Genomic DNA, 23,281 nt, shown 5'->3' on the forward strand with positions numbered 1-23,281 from the left:
AAATTGCTGTTTCTTTTCTCTCTCTTAATTTTCCCTACTACATGACCTTGGAAGCAGTGCATCTCCGGAGAAACCTAGCCTTGCCCTATCAGCGACAATTCTTGTGATTATCCATCTCTTGCAAATCTTCTCTTCAGCTGTAGACTTACTTGTGCTCTTACTACTCAAAAACTAAAGGAAGGCCTTTGATCTAAAACATTAACTCTGCTCCTTTTTCCATAAAGTGCTGCCTAACCTGCTGAGTGTCGCCAGCATTTCTTGTTTTCCTTTCAGGCTTCCAGCATCGGCAGTTCTTTGATTTTCAACTACTGCCTGGAGCGGTCCAGAGATTAAGAAGTCCAGGGTCAATGTGACCTTCCTGCCACAAGCTGTGCACTCCAGGCATGAGCGCATGGTGAGCTCTGCCTTTTGCAGGCATCAAATGTCAAAGAATAACTGGATTGAAAATCCAAAGAGATTGCTCATGGAAATATCGAGTAGGAATTGAACAGAATCTTCTAAAAACCTTATTATCGATCGGCAGTTTTTTGCTTTCTTTCCTCTCCAATATCAAATCCACTATTTTTGCCCATTTAGCAAATTTGGTATGAACACTGTTCAATTGAACTTCACTTGCTTCAATTGAGCTGAAAATGTGATCGCTTTTTTTACTCTTCATTCTAATAACTGAGTCTCAGCTTATCTTATAAAATTGTCAATATGTTTGAAAATATATACCTATTCATTTTTAAGCAGTCATTGAGTTATACAGCTCAAAACAGACCCTTTAATCCCATTGAAACTACACTAACCAACAAGCAACCATTTACAACCAATCCCAGAAAAATCATAAACTCTTCTTAAATTCCCATCAACTCTCCACCCAGCTTCTATCACTCACTGACATATAAGGGACAATTTATGATAGCCAGTTAACCTACTAACCTGCATATCCTTGGGATGTGGGAGAATACCAGAGCATCAGGAGGAAATGCATAGTCACAGGGAGAACAAACACTGCACAGGAAACAGCCCTGGTTGCTGGAGCTATGAGACATCCAGCTCTGTGACTCTGTGCCAAAAATAGCCAGGGTCTTCCATTAAAGATATCAGGGAAATTACAAGTGTCCCTCCCAATATCCATCCAAAATTAAAAGCAACTCTGTTCTCTTTTGTCTCCCAGTAACTCCTTCCCACTTATCAATGTTGTTTTTAAGGTGGCTGTGCTAGCTTTCCCATATTTATCTATTAATATTCTCATCAGTAATTACTATAAGTCAATCAAAATTTATAATCAAGTGCCCTTGAACCATGAAGTGTGTTGTTAGTCTTGGCCTGGTAACCACTTTGAATGAATGGGCAATGAATGAATTTCAAATTGATTTCCTTTTCTACCTTTCCTCTTACTTTAATTCATTTTATACAGTCAAATAATTCTTACCTTGCTTAACTTACTTATTTGTATCTGTTTTGCTAATATCCATTAAACTTATCTCCATCAACAATTAAAACTACTGCATTTATAAAACACCTAACAACATTAATTAAAGCTTATTATTTGGTTGCACTTCTTTGAATACCTCCTTCATCATTCTTCGCCTCTTGTTATTGATCAATAATCATTCTGCTAAGCAAGAAGAAAGCAAAATCCGATCAGGGTCTTGCAGAGTATCATTAATTTAAAAAATTTTAAAGACATGCAAAATCAGTTATCTGTTCATTCAGTTTACTACAAAAGCAAATAATGTACTCTTAAGAGCCTGAGCAAATATATAAAAATACAGTTGGTGTTGTGCCTAGAAAACTACAACATGATTGGAAACTTCATTTAAGGTACAGAAGCAACTATTCACTGGGAGGCTGACTTTTAAGCCATATCTGATGAAATGTTGAAATCGATATATTGTTTTCTCAGAGGCACAATCATCGCTTCATGAAAAATATAACATCATCGTTAAAGGTCCTCAGAATTCTAGACAGGGTGATTGCTTTAATTCTGTTTCTCAACCAGACTGATTTTGAATCTGTCATAGGAGATGTTAATGTCTTTGTCACTAATCTTGTGCAGAGAGTTTTACTGGCAGTAGCCAAGTCATTTACCTGGCAGATGGAATTAAACAGAAGGTATACAAATGGTGGATTATTTGTGATCTGACTCAGACAGAGTGATGAAGGCCACACATGGCCCATTCATTTTAGCTCCAGAAGTGTTGTAATCAGCCTTCATTTCCAAACTTTCAGCACCTTTTGTTCTGCTTTTGCACAACCAAGAAAAGTTGGTCTAAAAGGTAGGAATGCCGAGGAAACCTCCATGTTACCACTGGTTCTATCAAACTTACAAGTTTCAAACTAATAATAAGAAAATATCAAACAATAAAATTCGATAATTATGCTGAATCCTCATGCAGATCATATTCCGTATTTCTTTATGAAATAGAAGGAGGTTGCTTCAAACCGTCAAGTCTATTCCATCTCACAGAGTAATCCCATCCCCTTCTCTGATTCTCCCTGTCAGGTATTCTCTGCACATTCCCAATTAACCCACATCTCCTAACTGTGGGAAGAAACAGAAGCATTTGGGGGAATCCCACATGATCATTGGATAAACGTTTAAACTCCACACATACAGCAAAAGCAGTCTAAGCAGTTAAGCTGAGGAAGCAGCTCCATGACTCTGCCTTTCTGTCCCCAAGTTGATCAGCCAGAACCAGTGTCCATTGTACAATTTAAGATTTCACAAGCTTTCAGCTGGTCCAGTGATTTTCTCTATTTAAAATAATGAAATAAGAAAACACTAAAATAAGGAACTATTAATAATTCCCCATAACTACCTGTCATATGATTGCTGATAGCTTATTAAAACCAAGCTGAATTAACCCAGATAAAAACTAGATCATGTTTCTGGATTACCACTCAGCTTGGTACAACAGTAATGAGATGACCTGGTCTTTGTAAGAGTCATTCTCCAGTCCAACAAAACAAAACATGGAATGACAGTAATTTAGACCAGGAGCTCACCATCAAGCCTAATCCCATATTCTTAGCAGGCATACCTGTTGCCACTCAATATGCTTCATCAGTCAACAAGAATATCTGTAATACAATCTTACATAGTCCATGGCCCTTTCCATGTTTAACATCATATCTCTTATATAAGGAGAAAAGTAGACATTACCCTGCCTCTATACTCCCAACTCATGTCAACTCCTGTCCGTTCACTTCCCTGTAATCACAGACTTCACAGGCTCCATTTTAAAATTCTCAACAAGGCATCTATTCCACTGCATAATCCATCACCCATTGTCGATTACCCCACCCATACCTTCCCAGTAGCAACCACTTTCAGTAATCTTCATATTCCACTGGACTTTTCCAATTTTTTGATACTTTCTTTGACACTTTCAGTACCCTAAGCTCTGTAATAATCTTCCTACATCTTTTTGCCCACTTACTTCTTTCAAGTGAGTTTGTAAAATGTTATTACTCCACTTCCAAAAGCTTCATTTATCACTCCTAAGAACATTCCACTATGGTATACTCACATGTTAAATGCAAACAATTGATGCAAATGAACCATAATAAAAAGTTTCTGAGCTGCTTAGTTTCAGTTTACATAATTACTCCATACTCACAACAAACAACATTAAACTTAATGATATAGTTACACCTGTTACAGTTAACTAAAGCCCATCATAAAACACGAAAATGTTAATATAAACTCTAACAATAATTTATGTGTCTGACCAACTGTTTCAAAATCTGATGTTAAATTTCCTTCCATTGCAATAGGCTGTCTTAGAGTTACTAAAATTAACTCATAACTCAATTTGGAAATGGAAATTGAGATTACTCCATATCTGCTTGACTGCAGCAAGCACAGCTCTCAGGAATCTCAACACCAGCCTGGACAAAATAACCTGCTTTATTACTACCCTGTCAAGCATTTTATAAATATTTATTCCCTACACCACCAGCAAACAGTGGCTAAGAGTGTACCATCTACAAAATGCATCTTATCCTGACTTGGAATATATCTTCAGTCAGGAGAATGGGGACGATGAAACTCAGGGTGAATATCACAAATGACCTGACTTAGTCTAACCAAGCAGAGTCCATTGCCAAGAAGGCCCACCAGCACCTTTACTTCCTCAGAAAGCTGAAGAAATTTGGCCTGTCCCCTAAAACCCTCACTAATTTTTATAGGTGCACCGTAGAAAGCATTCTTCTAGGGTGCATCACAACCTGGTATGGAAGTTGTCCTGTCCAAGACCGGAAGAAGCTGCAGAAGATCATGAACATAGCCCAGCACATCACACAAACCAATCTTCCATCCTTGGACTCACTTTACATCACATGCTGTTGGAGCAGTGCTGCCAGGATAATCAAGGACAAGACCCACCCAGCCAACACACTTTTTGTCCCACTTCCCTCCGGGAGAAGGTTCAGGAGCATGAAGATACATACGGCCAGATTTGGGAACAGCTTCTTTCCAACTGTGATAAGACTGCTGAACAGATCCTGACCCGGATCTGGGCCGTACCTTCCAAATATCTGGACCTGACTTGCACTGCCTTTTTTTCCCTTTTCTATTTTCTAATTATGATTTATAATTTAAATTTTTATTATATTTACTTTGATTTGTACTTCAGGGAGCGCGAAGCGCAGAAACAAATATCATTGTGATGATTGTACGCTCTAGTATCAATTGTTTGGTGACAATAAAGTAAATTACCAAGCACTAGAGCTTAGTTTAGGTAGGTGAACTAAAAGTGAACAGCAGGCAAAAGCTAAAGCTGCTTCAAGTGCTCATTAGACCATGTAATGTGTACAGTTTCTGGATTAGGTATTATCAAAAGGGAGTAGGTGATGGAGAAAGTACAAAGATTTACTAGGCAAAATTTAAAATCCAACAGTGTGTGTGCCAGGAACATAAGAACAGACTGTGCCTCTTTTCACCTAAGAAATGATAGCTGCAGTGCGACTTAATTGAGATCTTTAAAAAAGATGAAAGTTTTTGACAGAATGGAAATGTTCTGGAATATTTGAATGGAAACAGAGAGAATGATTCCTCTGGAATTTAACACAGGAAAAATAAACCAATTAATTACAGGCCAATTAGTTGAATCCATTCTGATAGCCGTCATTAATTAAGGCACACATCAGCAGAAGCACTCAATATGGATCTGTGGAGTAAAGAGAGTACCTTGATTCAATAATCCAAGGATATAATAAAATATTTGAATGAAGATAGTATGCTTAGTTTGAATTATCGGGACGTTAGCAAGGCTTTTGACAAAGTTTAACAAGACATCTAAAAAGTGGAATCCAAGGAGAACAACAAATTGGATCAAAAATTGGCTCAGTGGCAAAAAGAAAACGGCAGTAGTTAGTGGGGTATTTATGACTGGTAAGCTCCTAATGGTGGAGTTCAAGAGAATGTTGTGCCTTGCTTTTATTTTAAGATATACTCATGATGTAGACCTAATTGTAGTGGACATGGTGGAGAAATGTGCAGATGATACTAATATTGGCCCTATGGTTCACATGAGGAGGAAAGCTTCAGGCTGCAAGAAGATTTAGATGGTCTAGATCAGGGGTTCCCAAGCTGGGGTCAACGCACCCCTTGGTTAATGGTAGTGGTCCGTGGCATAAGAGAACCCCTGGTCTAGATGGTTGAGTGAAAAATGGTCTATGGGATCTAACCCAGACAAATGTGAAGTAAAGCATTTGGAGAGATGACCCAAGGCAAGGTGTATACAACAAAATGACCTAATTGAAATCTTTAAGTGATGAAAGAATTTGAGAAATAGGGGGGCCTTGGAATGCATTTGCATAGATTTTTGAAGGTAGAAGACGCTCAATAAGACCGTAAACCATAGGAACGTAATTAGGCTATTTGATTTGTGTGATTTATTTTCATTTATTTTCCTCTCAACCTGAAATATTTGAAGCCCTGACTAATCAAGAACATATCAGCCACTGCTTTAAGGCCTCCACAGATTCATCATCCACTGACCTAAGAAATTCCTCTTCATAAATATTCTAAATGAACATCCTTATGTTCTGAGGCTGTGCCCACTGGTCCTAGACTCTCCAACTGTAGGAAACATCCTCTCCTCATCCAGGTTATCTAATTGCAAAAAGAAGTTAAATCAACAGTCAGAGGTAAGGCTAGAGAGAAAGATGTAACAAGAATACAGAACTCAGCACCACAGACAACATGGGAAGCATATGAAAGGAGGGTGAACAAATAAATGAGAGAGAAAAAATGCAAGGTTAAGCTGATTTAGATGCAGAAAGAAGAGAGAAGCTGAGCTGGAGCATAAACAATAGTATGGGCTAGTTGGCCAGAATGTCTATTTACCTATCTGATGTATTCCAATATAATCAAAAAATCCATTTTGCTGAATTCATCCACAATCATGGTGGGTGATGATTTCTTCTATGGAAGGTCTCTATCTATTTGTCTGTATTACATTAAACAGTAGGAAAACAAAATAAACTATTCTAAAATATCCTTCTTCAGCTCACCGTCTGTCTGTTACAAGGGAGCTGCTTGCTGATTATCTTCTCCTTCATACCTCCATGCCCGATTACCTCTTATCTCAAGGCTATTACCAGCTAGTTCACTTCCTATATTTAAAGCCTGAATGCCGAAAGAATTGCTGGCTGTCACAACTCATGTTCACTGTTATCAAGAAGTTTCACAACTTTATCATTATATAAATAAGCAATTACGTCCTTCAGGAATGCTTCCTGTTCAAGATGTTGGGCAATGCACTTTCAGACTGCACCACAATCTAAGCATATAACATTCAAAGTCAATGTTGCAAAATGAAGTTTTGAACAAGCATGGCTTTGATCCAATTGAGAATATGTCTTTAAAGGGAAATCCTGAAAAACAAAAACAATAATTTTTAATTTGAGATTAGCACTATTCAGTGTAATGTGGAAGGAAGTGTTGTCATAAGAGAGAGAGGAGATAAAGAGAACAAGCTAACCTACACAGTGTTAATGCTTAATCCCAAATTCTCTTGATTTAGTTGGAAATTTTTGAACATTATTGGAATGACTCCTCCGGCTATGATTGGAGCTTTTAGATATACCTCATGTTCTAGGTTTTGACTGGGCTTGATTGATTTGGCATAAGTTCAGAGGTGTACTTTTGTTCAGCTAAAATCAGACAAAAAAATCACCGGGAATTAGACTAACTCTCGGCAGCAAAAATCTAGGTGATAATTGCAACAACCTTGATTTTCACCCAGTGAAAACAGTTCAAATTATATCTGATGAGAGGATAAATGTTTATTCAGGCCTCTCTGGACACACCACTTTGCTCCACAGAAGTTATCAACCAACTAACCGCAGAAAAGTACAAACCCCATTTCCAGAAAAGTTAGGATATTTTCCGAAATGCAATAAAAACAAAAATCTGTGATATGTTAATGCACATGAACCCTTATTTAACTGACAAAAGTACAAAGAAAAGATTTTCAATAGTTTTACTGACCAACTTAATTGTATTTTGTAGATATACACAAATTTAGAATTTGATGGCTGCAACACACTCAACAAAAGTTGGGACGGAGTTAAAATAAGATTGAAAAGTGCACAGAATATTCAAGTAACACCGGTTTGGAAGACTCCACATTAAGCAGGTTAATTGGTAGCAGGTGAGGTATCATGACTGGGTATAAAAGTAGCGTCCATCAAAGGCTCAGTCTTTGCGAGCAAGGATGGGTCGTGGCTCACCCCTTTGTGCCAAAATTCGCGAGCGAATTGTTAGTCAGTTCAAAAGGATCGTTTCCCAACGCAAGATTGCAGAGAATTTAGGTCTTTCAACATCTACAGTACATAATATTGTGAAAAGATTCAGAGAATTCAGAGACATCTCAGTGCGTAAAGGGCAAGGTAGGAAACCACTGTGGAATGCGCGTGATCTTCGAGCCCTCAGGCGGCACTGCCTAAGAAACCGTCGTGCTACTGTGACAATTATAGCCACCTGGGCTCAGGAGTACTTCGGAAAACCATTGTCACTTAACACAGTCCGTCGCTGCATCCAGAAATGCAACTTGAAACTGTATTACGCAAGGAGGAAGCCATACATCAACTCCATGCAGAAACGCCGGTGAGTTCTCTGGGCCCGAGCTCATCTCAGATGGACTGAAAGACTGTGGAACCATGTGCTGTGGTCAGATGAGTCCACATTTCAGCTAGTTTTCGGAAAAAATGGGCGTTGAGTTCTCCGTGCCAAAGATGAAAATGACCATCCTGATTGTTATCAGCGAAAGGTGCAAAAGCCAGCATCTGTGATGGTATGGGGGTGCATCAGTGCCCACGGCATGGGTGAGTTGCATGAATGTGAAGGTACCATTGACTCTGAGGCATATATTAGGATTTCAGAGAGACATATGTTGCCATCAAGACGACGTCTCTTCCTGGGATGTCCATGCTTATTTCAGCAGGACAATGCCAGACTACATTCTGCACGGGCTACAACAGCGTGGCTTTGTAGACACAAAGTGCGTGTGCTTGACTGGCCTTCTGCCAGTCCAGATCTAACTCCTATTGAAAATGTATGGCGCATCATGAAGAGGAGAATCAGACAACGGAGACCACGGACTGTTGAGCAGCTGAAGTCTTATATCAAGCAAGAATGGACAAAATTTCCAATTGCAAATCTGCTACAATTAGTATCCTCAGTTCCAAAACGATTAAAAAGTGTTATTAAAAGGAAAGATGATGTAACACAATGGTAAACATGCCTCTGTCCCAACTTTTGCTGAGTGTGTTGCAGCCATCAAATTCTAAATTTGTGTATATTTACAAAATACAATTAAGTTGGTCAGTAAAACTATTGAAAATCTTTTCTTTGTACTTTTGTCAGTTAAATAAAGGTTCACGTGAATTAACATATCACAGGTTTTTGTTTTTATTGCATTTTGGAAAATATCCCAACTTTTCTGGAAATGGGGTTTGCAGATGGTCTAGCCAATATTGCATTGTTTTGGTGGAAAGTTGGGATGTGCTATTTGGCTAATACATTTCCTGAATTACAACAGTGACCACACTCCAAAATAGTAAATTGTCTGTAATATATGGCATGGTGACTGGATAAAAATAAAGTGCTATATTTATACAAATCTTTCTTTTTATTCTTTCTTTGATTATATATCTAATCAAGACATTAATATCTAAGAACTATAGCCCTCTGGCATATCCTCCTTTTTGTTCCATTCACCATTGGTGGCTGTGCTTTCCGATGAGTCAGCTGTGATTAGAATTCCTTTCCTAAATCTTTCATTCCTGTCAGGCCTGCACAAGCAAGCATCTCCCAGTCTCCACCCAGCTAACAGGAGTCACCTGCTACTTGTTTCCAATTCATCACCTGCAGCCTATTTAAACCCAGCTCTCATCCACCGTCCTTGTTCACACGTTGAACCAGACAGCTTCAATTTGTTGCTTCTAGCCTTCAGTTACCTTGATGCCTTATCATGTTAAGTAACCATTCTCTCTTGTTTTGATGGCCCTTGTAGCCTGTTTCAATTGAGCAGTTTCAAGTTCCTGGGTGTCAAGATCTCGGAGGAGCTAACCTGGTCCCAACATATTGATGCAGCTATAAAGAAGGCAAGACAGCGACTATACTTCATTAGGAGTTTGAAGTGATTTGATAAGTCAACAAAAACACTCAAACTTCTAAAGATGTACTGTGGAGAGCATTCTGACTGGCTGCATCACTGTCTGGTATTGGGGGGGGGGGGGGCTACTTCACAGGACCAAAAGAAGCTACAGAGGTTCATAAGCCTAGTTGGGTCTATCTTTGGTACTAGCTTACAAAGTACCCAGGACATCTTCAGGGAGCAGTGTCTCAAAAAGGCTGTGTCCATTATTAAGGACTCCAGCACCCAGGGCATGCATTTTCCTCTCTGTTGCCATCAAGTAGGAGGTACAGAAGCCTGAAGGCACACACTCAGCGATTCAGGAACAGCTTCTTCCCTTCTGCCATCCAATTCCTAAATGGACATTAAACCTGTGAACACTACTTCACTTTTTTAATATATACTATCTCTATTTTGCATGATTTTTAATCTATTCAATACACATATATGGCAATTGATTTATTTATTTACTTTTCTTCTATATTATGTATTGCATTGAACTGCTGCTGATAAGTTAACAAATTTCATAACGCACGCTGGTGATAATAAACCTGATTCTGATTCTGATACTGTTACTTTGCAGTTTATTATTAAAGTGATCGATCACTGCTAAATCATTTCTGTTGCTCATCATTTGGGTCAAGCCTTCTCTACGTTTCCTGACAGGATGGGTGAACCAGTGATTGACCCAGCAGAGTTTGCCCACCTGAAGGAAGTAGTCTACATGAATGTATACACAATCTAGAAGCAGCAGGAAACCATTGATCATCTGTTCTCCACTCTCAACCAACTCTCCATCTCTTACAGCAAACAAGTGTCACTCAATATCCCCTCCCCACACAGATTCCAGTGCAGAAAGGCTTTGATGAATTTCGATCCAAAGCTACAACTTACTGTCTGTATTCTTTGGACCAAGCCAAGATTGTGTTTGTCATCTCTCTCTTGATTGAGCGAACTCTGACCTGGGCTGCCACTAACTGCGACAATAAAACCACCAACTGCAATAAAAATGAGGAATTCACCTCTAAGATACGCCAGGATTTGGACCATTCAGGAAGTGGAAAGGAATGCAGAAGCTCTGCTGGCCCATTACCATAAAGACCTCTCTGAGTGCTTGGAAGACAAGCAGTCTACCTGGGAGATGCCCACTGAACTCGAAAGCCTCATCACTCTGGCCCTCTGTTTGCCTGTGGGACAATTCACCAGATCACTAGCTCGAGCACTATTTCTGTTCCCAGAACTATTTCAGGCTGCAGGACCCTGATCAGCAATACCTCCAGAATATATGCAGCTAGGGAGAGTTCCCATAAACAACAACTACCCCCCCCCCCCCAAGAGTGTGAACTTTGGTGAAGGAACAACCTTTGCATTTCCTGCAGAGTAGCTGATCACCGACATATTAAATACCCATTGCATCTAGGAAAAGGACACCACCAGCAGGAGATGAGGGTATCCAGTAAATTCCCCTTAGACCCTTGTTCTAGCACAAAAGCCTGACTCACTCTCTCTGTCCTCCTCCACCACCCCAACAGGTCTACAAACACAGCAGCCTCTGCTGGGTTGTGGCACAGCAGGCAACTTTCTGGACCGGACTCTGTGTGTGCTTGGACTCCCTACGGAGCCTATCTCACACCATGTCCACATCATGGCCATTGCTGGAAGTCCCTTGTTGTCTGGAATGTTCAGAGCATGCACACGGCCTATGCCTGTGAGCATCAGAGAGCACTGCAAGTTCATCCAATTCCTCTTTATCGACTCACCCAGCACTCTGCTCATCTTGTGTTACCCCGGCTCTCCACTCACGACCATCACTTTACCTGCTCATCCAGTTTACTCGTAAACTTGGAACCCACCTGCTGGACTACCTGCCTACAATCTCGGGTGACTTCACCCCAGAAGTCCTTGGAAACAGAGGAAACTTCACCCTCACCAGACTCCTGCAGGAAAATCTGTGACTTAGCCAGCAAATTCAGAAGAACGGCAGGCAGCACCCTGCCGCCTCACAGACCACATGACTGCACAATCAACCTTCTCCCAGACACCACTCCTCCCCAAGGTCATCTGTTCTCCCTCCCCTTCTGAGACCCAAGCCATGAATCACTACATTGCCGAGCACGACAGCACAACTTCATTCAACCCTCGCAGTTGCAGAAAGATAGGCTTCTCCATCCCTGCATTGATTCGCATGCGCTCAACAAAACCACCATTCACAACTGCTACCCTCTCCCCTTGATGGATAGTGCATTCAAAACACTCCACACGATCCAGATCTTCACCAACACACACAAAATGCTGGTGGATCGCAGCAGGTCAGGCAGATGCTGCCTGGCCTGCTGCGTTCCACCAGCATTTTGTGTGTGTTTCTTGAATTTCCAGCATCTGCAGATTTCCTCGTGTTTGCAGATCTTCACCAGACTGGATCTACAGAGCAAGTACAACCTAATCTGCATCTGCCAGGGGAATGGGTAGAAGTTAGCATTCATAACACCTACTGGCCACTATAAATACTTGGTGATGCCTTTTGGGCTTTTCAGCAGTCCAGCCATTTTCCAAGTCTTCATTCATGAGATCCTCTGAGACATGCTACACAAGTATGTGTTCTTCCATCTCTACGACATCCTCATCTTATTCAATATCTCCCAAGTCTAGTCAGTCCTTTCACATCTCCTCGTAAATCAACTGTATTGCAAGTCAGAGAAATTCCTGTTCCATAACTGTAAGATTCAAAATTAAGATGTGCGTTTCTGAAAGAGGTCTGGGTTAAAGTCAAAGGAATTATGTCTGGGTTAAAGTCAGAGGACAAAGGTGATTTAATTATGTCCGGGGACAAATGTGATTTAATTATGTCTGCAGAAGCCCTGACAAGATTAACTGTTTGTAGAATCATTGAAGTCCTGAGATATGGACTATTGTTTTACAGAAACGTGTAAAAAAACAACTCCAAATATGGAATGGGAAAACACTGTGTACCTCCCGAGTCAGGGAGGGGGGTGGTAAGGAAGAAGGATAAAACCTGCTGCCCTGTAAGGTTCAGGGTTCCCTTCTCTGAAGGGGCCCAGCTCTGCAGAACTGTTAATAAACTTTGTTTCCTTGAATTTGTCTTGAAGCTATTATTCGGGAGCGTGGCTCGTTTCTGACAACTTGGGGTGCTCGTCCGGGATCCACACTCCAGCCGTGAGGGGGGCAAGGAAAGACATCGGAGAAGGTGCACCCTGCCGAGTTCGGCAGTCTCTGATTCCTTGCTCGTCGCCCTGCGCGGCTTGAGCGAGTGATATCCGGCGGACTCAAGGAAACAAAGAGGGGCTGTCGAGGCAGTTGAGACAGTGAGTGATCGAGTAATTTCTGTGCACAGGACCCAGGTAAGAAACTAAATTCCTGTAGAGACGTAGTACACAAGAATCGTGGAGCTGCGGGGTTCCTGCAGGTGGATCCTCCTGTAGAGACGTAGTACACAAGAATTGTGGAACTGCGGGGTTCCTGCAGGTGATTCCTCCTGTAGAGACGTAGTACACGAGAATTGTGGAACTGCGGGGTTCCTGCAGGTGATTCCTCCTGTAGAGACGTAGTACACGAGAATTGTGGAACTGCGGGGTGCCTGCAGGTGAATTCCTGGGCGATCGCGGGAATACAGGTTCCGGAATTGGACAGGAGTGACCGAGCTTGGTGGGTCACATTCAAATTAAATTCCTGCAGAGACGTAGTGCACGAGAATTGTGGAATTACGGGGTGCCTGCGGGTGGATTGGAACCGGGCAAGTCCTCGAGATGGGGAATAAGGGGTCTAAGAGAGAAAAGGGTAAAGGAAATCCAGGCGCCAATAATGAAAAATACCCCGGGGTACCCCCTGATAGTCCGTTGGGACGGATGTTAGAAAATTGGGATTACGGGAGGCGAAAAGGGAAGTCAAAAAGAAAAATGATACAGTACTGTGAATTCTGGTCCCGCCAGCCGATCTAAAGGTCGGCTGTGTGATGGCCTAAGTTCGGGTCTAGCGAGGATTGGGTACAACAAGCCCTTAATCTGTACGTGAATTCAAAACCTAACGTTAAACCCGAAGAAAGTGATTATGCCCTATGCTGGTTACCAACGACAAATAGTTATAAATTGAAAATGATAAATGAAGGGGGACAGAAAAAGAATACATGGGAGGTGCTCGACCACCTGCCGCCCCATATGTGCCCCCTACCGCTCCGCAAATCGAAGACCCTGAGACGGAGGTTGGCCAACAGCTGATTCGTGTTGAATTTGTATCGAAAGCATGGCCAGATATATTTTAAAAAACTGGAAAAACTAGAAGATTGGAATACTAAACCCTTAAGTGAACTACTTAGGGAGGCACAGAAAGTGTTTGTAAGAAGGGATGAAGAGAAACAGAAGACGGCAAGGATAATGGTCCAGACAGTGCGACAAGTAACCGCAGATAGTAGAGAGAGAGACAGGGACCATGGTTGGATCGAGGTAGTAGCCAGGAGCAAGGAGGAGGGCTAAGGAAGGCTTTAAGATGTTTTCACTGCAACGAGAAGGGGCACTTCAGGCGCGAGTGCCCCAAATACCGACGGGAAGTGCGCTCGTACGCTATGATGGAAGATGAAGACTAGGGAGGTCGGGGGTTCCACCCCTTGGGGATGAATTATCGGCAGGAACCCCTGGTAAATTTAAAAGTAGGTCCCCAAGGGTCAGATACAACCTTTATGGTAGATTCGGGTGCCGAAAGATCTAGCGTAATCCAGATACCTCCCGGCGCCCGAACTGGAACAAAGGTAATGGGGGTATCTGGTATCGGAGGAAAGACAATACAAGTGCCAATTGTGGACAATGTGGAAGTCGGATATGAAGATAGAGCAACTAGATGAGACCTCCTCCTGCTGCCCTCGGCAGGATTTAATCTATTAGGAAGAGATCTGCAGGTTCAATTGGGTATTGGAACAGTGCCAAGCAATGGAGAGATAATAGTAAAACTATTCGCATTAAAAGAGGAAGACGATCGGAAAATAGAGCCCGAGGTATGGTATAGAGAGGGAAACAGGGGAGGATTGAACATCAGCCCTTTACAGATTACCTTGTTACCGGACAGTCGCCCAGTGAGAAGGAAGCAGTACCCCATTGCGATGGAAGGAAGAAAAGGGCTGCAGCCGGTGATTGAGGGATTGATCGCTGATGGACTACTGGAGGAATGTATGTCACCATATAATACCCCAATACTCCCGGTGCGAAAGCCAGATGGGACTTATCTGATGGTACAAGACCTGCGGGGCCTAAATGCAGTAGTCCAAACCCGATACCCGGTAGTGCCCAACCCTTACACACTGATGAGTAAGATCTCCCCTGACCATGAATGGTTCAGTGTAATAGATCTAAAAGATGCCTTCTGGAGTTGCCCGCTAGAAGAGAGCAGTCGTGACATGTTTGCGTTCGAATGGGAAAATCCTATGACGGGGTGGAAAAGACAACTCCGGTGGACGGTCCTGCCACAGGGGTTCACCGAATCACCTAACCTATTTGGGCAGGTCTTGGAGCAAGTACTAGCGGAATTCCAATGTGCTCCAGAGAGCCAACTGCTACAGTATGTGGACGATCTATTACTATCTGGGCCAACACAGGAAGGGGTGCAGGAAGACACCATCAGACTACTGAACTTCCTGGGGAAGCAGGGGCTACGGGTCTCAAAGAAAAAGTTACAATTTGTAGAAAAGGAAGTAAGGTATCTGGGACACTGGGTCAGTAAAGGACAGCGATGCATTACCCCAGAAAGGATAGCTGGAATAACGGAAATGTCACTACCACGTACCAAGAAGGAGATACGCACCAGTTAATTTGCGATGCACTTGATATCGAATGGAAGTACCATACCCCGTGGCATCCCCAGAGTTCGGGAAGAGTAGAACGAATGAACAGCACCCTGAAGGCACAGCTAACCAAGTTGATGTTGGAAACCAAGCTACCATGGACCAAGTGTTTGCCGATCGCTCTCCTGAGAATACATACAGCGCCCCGGAAGGACATAGGAGTATCTCCTTATGAGATGCTCTTTGGACTGCCATATTGGAATAAAATAGAGGGGTATCCCACACTACAGGGGGGTGATTTATTTGTAAAGAACAATTTACTGGCCTTGTCCCGTTCCTTTGCAGAACTGCGGAAAAAGGGTCTGTTGGCCCAGACTCCGCCGCTCGACTTTGCTTTACATCAGATCGTGCCTGGAGATTGGGTTCTGGTAAGGACCTGGAAGCCGGAGAAGTTACAGCCACAGTGGGAAGGCCCTTTCCAGGTCCTGCTAACAACAGAGGCGGCTGTACGGACAAAAGAAAAAGGGTGGACACACGCATCCAGGGTAAAAGGACCGGTGAAGCCCGAAAGCCGCACTGAGTGGACCTGTGTTCCCGGTGAAGAACCGTTGGTGGTGAGGTTAAAAAGGCAGCAAAAATGAACTCTATGTGGACTGTAACATTATTGACTGTAATATATTTGATTCTATATGTCGGGGAAATTGAAGGGAAATGTGACAAGTGCAGAACCGTGGTACGAGTGGGGCAGAGGGTGTTCCCAGGATCCTTCGTATCCCACTCGCATGTAAATGACCGTTGTTATGATAAAAGCAGAAGGGTGTTGGGGAAAATGGTAAGCCGTACTATCAGGTCTATAATAAAGGCGGTTGGTGGCGAACAGTACTCTGGATGGTGGGAGGTGGATTAATGAGTTTGATGCTTTTACCCTGCCTCATTCCCTGTGTACAAGCACTAATAAGACGAAGTGTGTCACAACTTCAGGCAATAGCAATACCTCAGCACGGCACTGGCATTGGAGCTGTTGGCAAAACAGCAGAGTCAGATGCGAACAGCAATATACCAGAACAGGCTGGCTGTGGATTACCTATTGGCCTCTGAAGGCGGGGTATGTGGGAAGTTCAATCTTACAAACTGTTGCCTTAAGATAGACGACAGTGGAAAGGCCGTGTTAAAAATATCCAACAAAATTCGGAAACTGGCCCACGTGCCAGTACAAAACTGGAGATCCCTGGGGAACATGAGTTGGCTAGACGGGCTACTGGGAGGTAGTTGGTGGCGCACCGCTCTCCTAGTAGCAGGCGGGGGTCTAATGATTCTCTTACTTTTGCCGTGTGTGATTCCTTGTATACGAACACTGATCAGGCGCAGTATATTCCAGCTCCAGGCAGTAGCGATATCCCAACATGGGACAAACGAGCTAAAACTTATGCTATTAAAGAAGAAAGTTGGCCCCCCTGGGAGTGAGAGAAATGCTAGCTGAAACGCACATCTTAAAAAGAAAAAGGGTGGAATTGTAAGATTCAAAATTAAGATGTGCGTTTTTGAAAGAGGTCTGGGTTAAAGTCAAAGGAATTATGGCTGGGTTAAAGTCAGAGGACAAAGGTGATTTAATTATGTCCGGGGACAAATGTGATTTAATTATGAATGCAGAAGCCCTGACAAGATTAACTGTTTGTGGAATCATTGAAGTCCTGAGATATGGACTATTGTTTTACAGAAACGTGTAAAAAAACAACTCCAAATATGGAATGGGAAAACACTGTGTACCTCCCGAGTCAGGGAGGGGGGTGGTGAGGAAGAAGGATAAAACCTGCTGCCCTGTAAGGTTCAGGGTTCCCTTCTCTGAGGGGGCCCAGCTCTGCAGAACTGTTAATAAACTTTGTTTCCTTGAATTTGTCTTGAAGCCATTATTCAGGAGCGTGGCTCGTTTCTGACAATGACCGAGTCATTTCCTTCCTGGTTTATGTCCTCTCACCCCAAGGCATAACCATGAACCCAGAGAAAGAGTGCATCATCTTTGAATGGCCCCAACTGCATTCCCTCATACAGCTAAAATGCTTTTTGGGTTTCTCCAAATTCTACTGCCATTTCATCAGGAACTACAGCCAAATTGCCACTTCTCTCACCTCCTTTAGCAAATCACCTACCTCAAGGATAACCTGCTCTACTGCCATGGATCACGCTCTCAAGGAGCTCAAGAGACACTTCACCACCAGTCCCATACTCTAGCACCTGAACCCTTCTAGACCTTTTGTGGTAGAGATGGACACATCTGATGTTGGCACTAGGGCCATCCTCTCTTAGTGAGAACCAGACAGGAAGACACACTCTTGAGCCTTCTACATGCAAAACTTCAACTCTTCACAGCACCGTTATAGAGTGGAAACTACTGGCTATTAAATAGGCCTTTGAAGGAATGGAGACATTGGCTGAAGGGAAACACAGAGCCCTTACTGATCTGGACTGACCACCAGAACATCATATCCATTCAGCAGATATGCCAACTCAACCTACATCAGGTTTGCTGGGGACTCCTCTTCGAGCAATTCAACTTCACCATCTCCTACCAACCCAATTCCAAGAGCACAAAGTTAGATGCCCTATCGTGACAGTTTGATCTACCTGAAACAGAGATCGACCCTCAGTCCATCATTCTATCCTCCCAGATCGTCGCGCTGATTGTCTTGAGATCCAGATCCACCTGGCCCTACAGCACAAGCCTGCTCCAGCTGACAAACCTGACAACTGCGTGTAGGGCAGCTGTGCACTCTAAGGCAATCTAGTGCGCTCACTCTGCACTCTTGTGGCCCCTACCAATCCCTCGATGCCTGTGGTCCCACATTGTCATGGATTTCATCACAGGTTTATCACCTTCTGAGGGGGCCATGGTAATCCTGACAATGTGGACCAGTTCCCCAAGGCAGTCCCACTCCTTTGCCCTCCCCAAACTTCCATCACCCATATATTCATTTAGAGCCATCCACTTGTAGCCCAAATCCACGTGTGCTGACCATCAAGCTGGCAAGCTCCTCCAGCCCTAAAAACCACCTCTTCAGCAAGTCCCAGACACAATCTTTCTCTGGGAATTCGGCTTCATAGTGAAAACTGTTCAATCCTTGGGCTTTTCAATCATAACTGGTAGGTCCTGCCCTCCAGAATTGCTAGGGAATTTAATGTTTCTGAATGTTTACAAAACATTATTCATCTTCCCGGTAACATTAAGATAAATAAACATAGTAGGCAGATATTCCCTATTTTGCTTACTTTACTATTTCTATACTTCAGATGTTTGCCAATGTATTTGTGCTTAGACTGTTTGGAGATCCATAGAACTCTCCCATTAATATGATTGATTACTCCCTTTATAATTTTGCAATTGAATCCAAATTGTCTTATCTATTGTCTAGTTTACCTTTCCTCCCTACAATTGTCATCTTTATCGATATTCCTACCCAGCTAATTTATGATATTATTCTTTACCTTGTCTAAAAACACTGTAACAGGAATTGTGCGGTTTTGTTTTTGTGCTTCTTTAAACCAATAATAGAGTCTATAATACAATATTGTTAATCTACTATTGTTCCATGCCTTCAGCTGATTAGTTTTATTTCTCAGACAGCATAAATATAAAATGTACTGTGAACACTGCCTTCATTCCAGCCCGTGTTTTCTTAATCTTTCAAACTCACTAAACCCTTGTGTTATGTTTTGTAACTTCAGGACATTAAGCTAATTAAAGGAAAACACGGGCTGGGAATCTCACATACAATTGTGGTTGTTGTTTACATCCCTCCCTCTGCCAACCCGATGTCGGCGTGTGACATCATTCACACTGTCATAGCCAGACTACAAACCCAGCACCCAAGTGCCCTCATTACCATCTCGGGTGACTTCAACCATGTTACCATGGCTAGAACACTCCCCAACTTCACGCAGTATGTGAGCTGTACAACCAGAGGGGAGAGGACCCTGGACTTGATGTATGCTAACGTTAAGGATGCATACAGCTCCTCTCCCCTCTCCCCACTGGGAAGGTCAGATCACAACCTGCTGCATCTCAAACCCTGCTACGTGCCTCTGGTGAAGAGTAAACCTGCAACCTCAGACAGTGAGGAAATGGTCGGGGGAGGCTTGTGAGGCCCTCCAGGGTTGTTTTGAGGTGACAGACTGGCAGGCACTCTGTGAGCCACATGGAGAGGACATTGATGGTCTCACAGGTTACATCACTGGTTACATCAACTTCTGTGTGGACTGCAATGTTCCGGCAAGGACTGTCCTTTGTTATTCAAATAACAAGCCATGGGTAACAAAGGACATAAAGGACATCCTGAATGCTAAAAACAGGGCGTTTAGAGATGGAAATAGGGAGGAGCTGAGGACAATACAGAGGGACCTGAAAGCCAAGATCAGGGAGGCTAAAGACAGGTATAGGAGGAAGCTTGAGTGGAAACTCCATGAGTGAGGTCTGGAGTGGGATGAGGACCATCACTGGGTTCCGGCAACTAGCAATAGAGGAGCTGAAGGCAGTGTGGACAGGGCCAAAGAACTTAACCAGTTCTTCAACAACACACACAAAATGCTGGTAGAACACAGCAGGCCAGGCAGCATCTATAGGGAGAAGCGCTGTCGATGTTTCGGGTCGAGACCCTTCGTCAGGACTAACCGAAACTATCTTTCCTTTCGGTTAGTCCTGACGAAGGGTCTCGGTCTGAAACATCGACATCGCTTCTCCCTATGGATGCTGCCTGGCCTGCTGTGTTCTACCAGCATTTTGTGTGTGTTGTTTGAATTCCCAGCATCTGCAGATTTCCTCATGTTAACCAGTTCTTCAACAGATTTGACACTGTGGCCCCTGCCCATCCCCCACATGATTCATCTGTTGTCGGCCCCCAACCAACACATACTCCATTCTCCCCTCCTCACAGCCCCCCCCACCCCGCTCTCATGGCTACACCCCTCCCCCACCTGAAACCACCACAGTGGGCTTCACAGCTGAACAGGTGAGAAGACAGCTGAAACGTCTCCACCCAAGCAAGGCTACAGGCCTGGATGGTATCAGCCCCAGGGTGCTCAAAGCCTGTGCCCCCCAGCTATATGGAGTACTTCACCATGTCTTCAACCTGAGCCTGAGTCTCCAGAGGCTTCCTGTGCTGTGGAAGACATCCTGTCTCGTTCCTGTACCAAAGACGCCGCGCCCCAGTGGCTCCAATGACTACAGACCGGTGGCATTGACCTCCCACATCATGAAGACCCTGGACAGACTTGTTCTAGAGCAGCTCTTTCCTATGGTTAGGCCACACTTAGACCCCCTCCAGTTAACCTATCAGCCCCAACTAGGAGTTGAGGATGCCATCATCTACCTGCTGAACCGTGTCTATGCCCACCTGGACAAGCCGGCGAGCACTGTGAGGGTCATGTTTTTTTGACTTCTCCAGTGCGTTCAACACCATCCGCCCTGCTCTACTGGGTGAGAAGCTGACAGTGATGCAGGTGGATGCTTCCCTGGTGTCATGGATTATTGATTACCTGACTGGCAGACCACAGTACGTGCGCTTGCAGCATTGTGTGTCAGACAGAGTGGTCAGCAGCACTGGGGCTCCACAGGGGACTGTCCTGTCTCCCTTTCTCTTCACCATCTACACCTCAGACTTCAACTACTGCACAGAGTCTTGCCATCTTCAGAAGTTTTCTGATGACTCTACCATAGTTGGAAGCATCAGCAAGGGAGATGAGGCGGAGTACAGGACTACGGTGGGAAACTTTGTCACATGGTGTGAGCAGAATCATCTGCAGTTTAATGTGAAAAAGACTAAGGAGCTGGTGGTGGACCTGAGGAGGGCTAAGGCACCGGTGACCCCTGTTTCCATCCAAGGGGTCATTGTGGACATGGTGGAGGATTACAAATACCTGGGGATACAAATTGACAATAAACTGGACTGGTCAAAGAACACTGAGGCTGTCTACAAGAAGGGTCAGAGCCGCCTCTACTTCCTGAGGAGACTGAGGTCCTTTAACATCTGCTGGACGATGCTGAGGATGTTCTACGAGTCTGTGGTGGCCAGTACTATCATGTTTGCTGTTGTGTGCTGGGGCAGCAGGCTGAGGGTAGCAGACACCAACAGAATCAACAAACTCATTCGTAAGGCCAGTGATGCTGTGGGGGTGGAACTGGACTCTCTGACGGTGGTGTCTGAAAAGAGGATGCTGTCCAAGTTGCATGCCGTCTTGGACAATGACTCCCATCCACTCCATAATGTACTGGTTAGGCACAGGAGTACGTTCAGCCAGAGACTCATTCCACCGAGATGCAACACTGAGCGTCATAGGAAGTCATTCCTGCCTGTGGCCATCAAACTTTACAACTCCTCCCTTGGAGTGTCAGACACCCTGAGCCAATAGGCTGGTCCTGGACTCATTTCCACTTGGCATAATTTACCTATTATTATTTAATTATTTATGGTTGTATATTGCTATACTTCTACACTATTCTTGGTTGGTGCAACTGTAACGAAACCCAATTTCCCTCGGGATCAATAAAGTATGTCTGTCTGTCTGTCTGAATACAAGTCTGACTTCATCTTTACCCAAGGTGCGCACATATTATGTGGTCTCTTCCAGTCAAGATGATGCTTGCGTACAACACTCCGTCGGTCAACGTCTTCTAGATAGGTCATGAAACTATGTATTTCAATTCTTTTATGTCTTTTACATTTGTTTTTCATCTTCAGTGTGATTCTAGAACTGTTGGAGCCTGGGATTTGCAGATTGGAGATCGTTTGGGTGTTTCAGCGCTCTGCAATCTCCAAGGAGATTTTGGGAGACAGAGGATGAGTGCAGGAACCTTATGGCGAGAAAGCTGTGAGCTGATGCTTGACTCCATTTCTTCAATTAAAGCTGCCACTGTTCACCGATTAAAGCAGTGAGGGAAATTGAAATGACTGTCTGCCTTTTTATCGCTGGGGTATCACTCTGCTGCGGGAGAAGGGAGGCTGCCTTTTCATCACTGGTCAGATCACTGTGCTACGGAAAGGGGAGACTGCTTTTTTATCACTGGTAAGATTGCTCTACTACAGAAGGAGAATGTTGCCCAGGTTTTCTGCATTTTGGATGTGGACTTTTTCAGTCTTACGTATTTTTTGTATTTTGTGGTTTTTGCTCGATCCTTCTCGATTTTCTTTTATTTGCTGGAGAGGGGGATTTGGGGGTCAATGTGCCTGCTCCATTTTTGTTTGTTATTTTGTGCTGAGAGGGTGGATTTGGGGATTAACGATCATACTGCCTTTCTTTTCCATCTCAGTTGCATGACTATCTGGAGAAGAAGTTTTTCAGAGTTGTATATTTTGATAATAAATAAATGATTAAATCTTTTTGAACCTTCGCCTTCGAACTGGTAGTGTGACGACATATGCAGCTAATGTATTTTTACATATAACCCTTAATTAATTATTTTAATCAAAATATATATATATACACACACACAATTACTCAAATATTGCTTAATTACTTAAATATTAAATACACAACACCTTGCCTTCCACATCCAGTTTTTTTCTCTCTCCCTCTGAAACAACTCTTAGCTTCCCATTCCCCTGCCAGGCTAGTTTAGACCCTTACTAATGACAATAATATGAAAGGATATTTCTAGTGATTCCTAAATAATAGTTCAACAGAATTCAACTTGGATCACATTAATTCACACAAAATTCAGTTTTTTTTGTAGTTTACCCTCAGTATTTCATATCGTGCTTTTGTCTCTGAAACCTGAAACTAGACTAAAAGGAAGTAATATCTGATTTAAGCCGAAATGCCATAGAAAGGATTGTCAATTTTAAATTCTATGCATATTTTTGATTATCCA

The 23,281-nt window shown here is 43.3% G+C and overlaps 1 protein-coding gene across 1 annotated transcript; it reads left to right on the forward strand.

The window, feature by feature from the left end:
* Positions 1-14,225: 14,225 nt before the first annotated feature.
* On the forward strand, positions 14,226-22,688 carry LOC140726434 (uncharacterized). The gene is made up of 2 exons (XM_073042818.1): positions 14,226-16,037; positions 22,152-22,688. Exons 1-2 carry the CDS (start codon positions 15,372-15,374, stop codon positions 22,344-22,346), a joined length of 861 nt encoding a protein of 286 aa, XP_072898919.1. The 5' UTR covers positions 14,226-15,371; the 3' UTR covers positions 22,347-22,688.
* Positions 22,689-23,281: the final 593 nt, after the last annotated feature.

The sequence above is a fragment of the Hemitrygon akajei genome, chromosome 4, assembly GCF_048418815.1.
Source record: "Hemitrygon akajei chromosome 4, sHemAka1.3, whole genome shotgun sequence".
In the NCBI taxonomy this organism is placed as follows: domain Eukaryota; kingdom Metazoa; phylum Chordata; class Chondrichthyes; order Myliobatiformes; family Dasyatidae; genus Hemitrygon; species Hemitrygon akajei.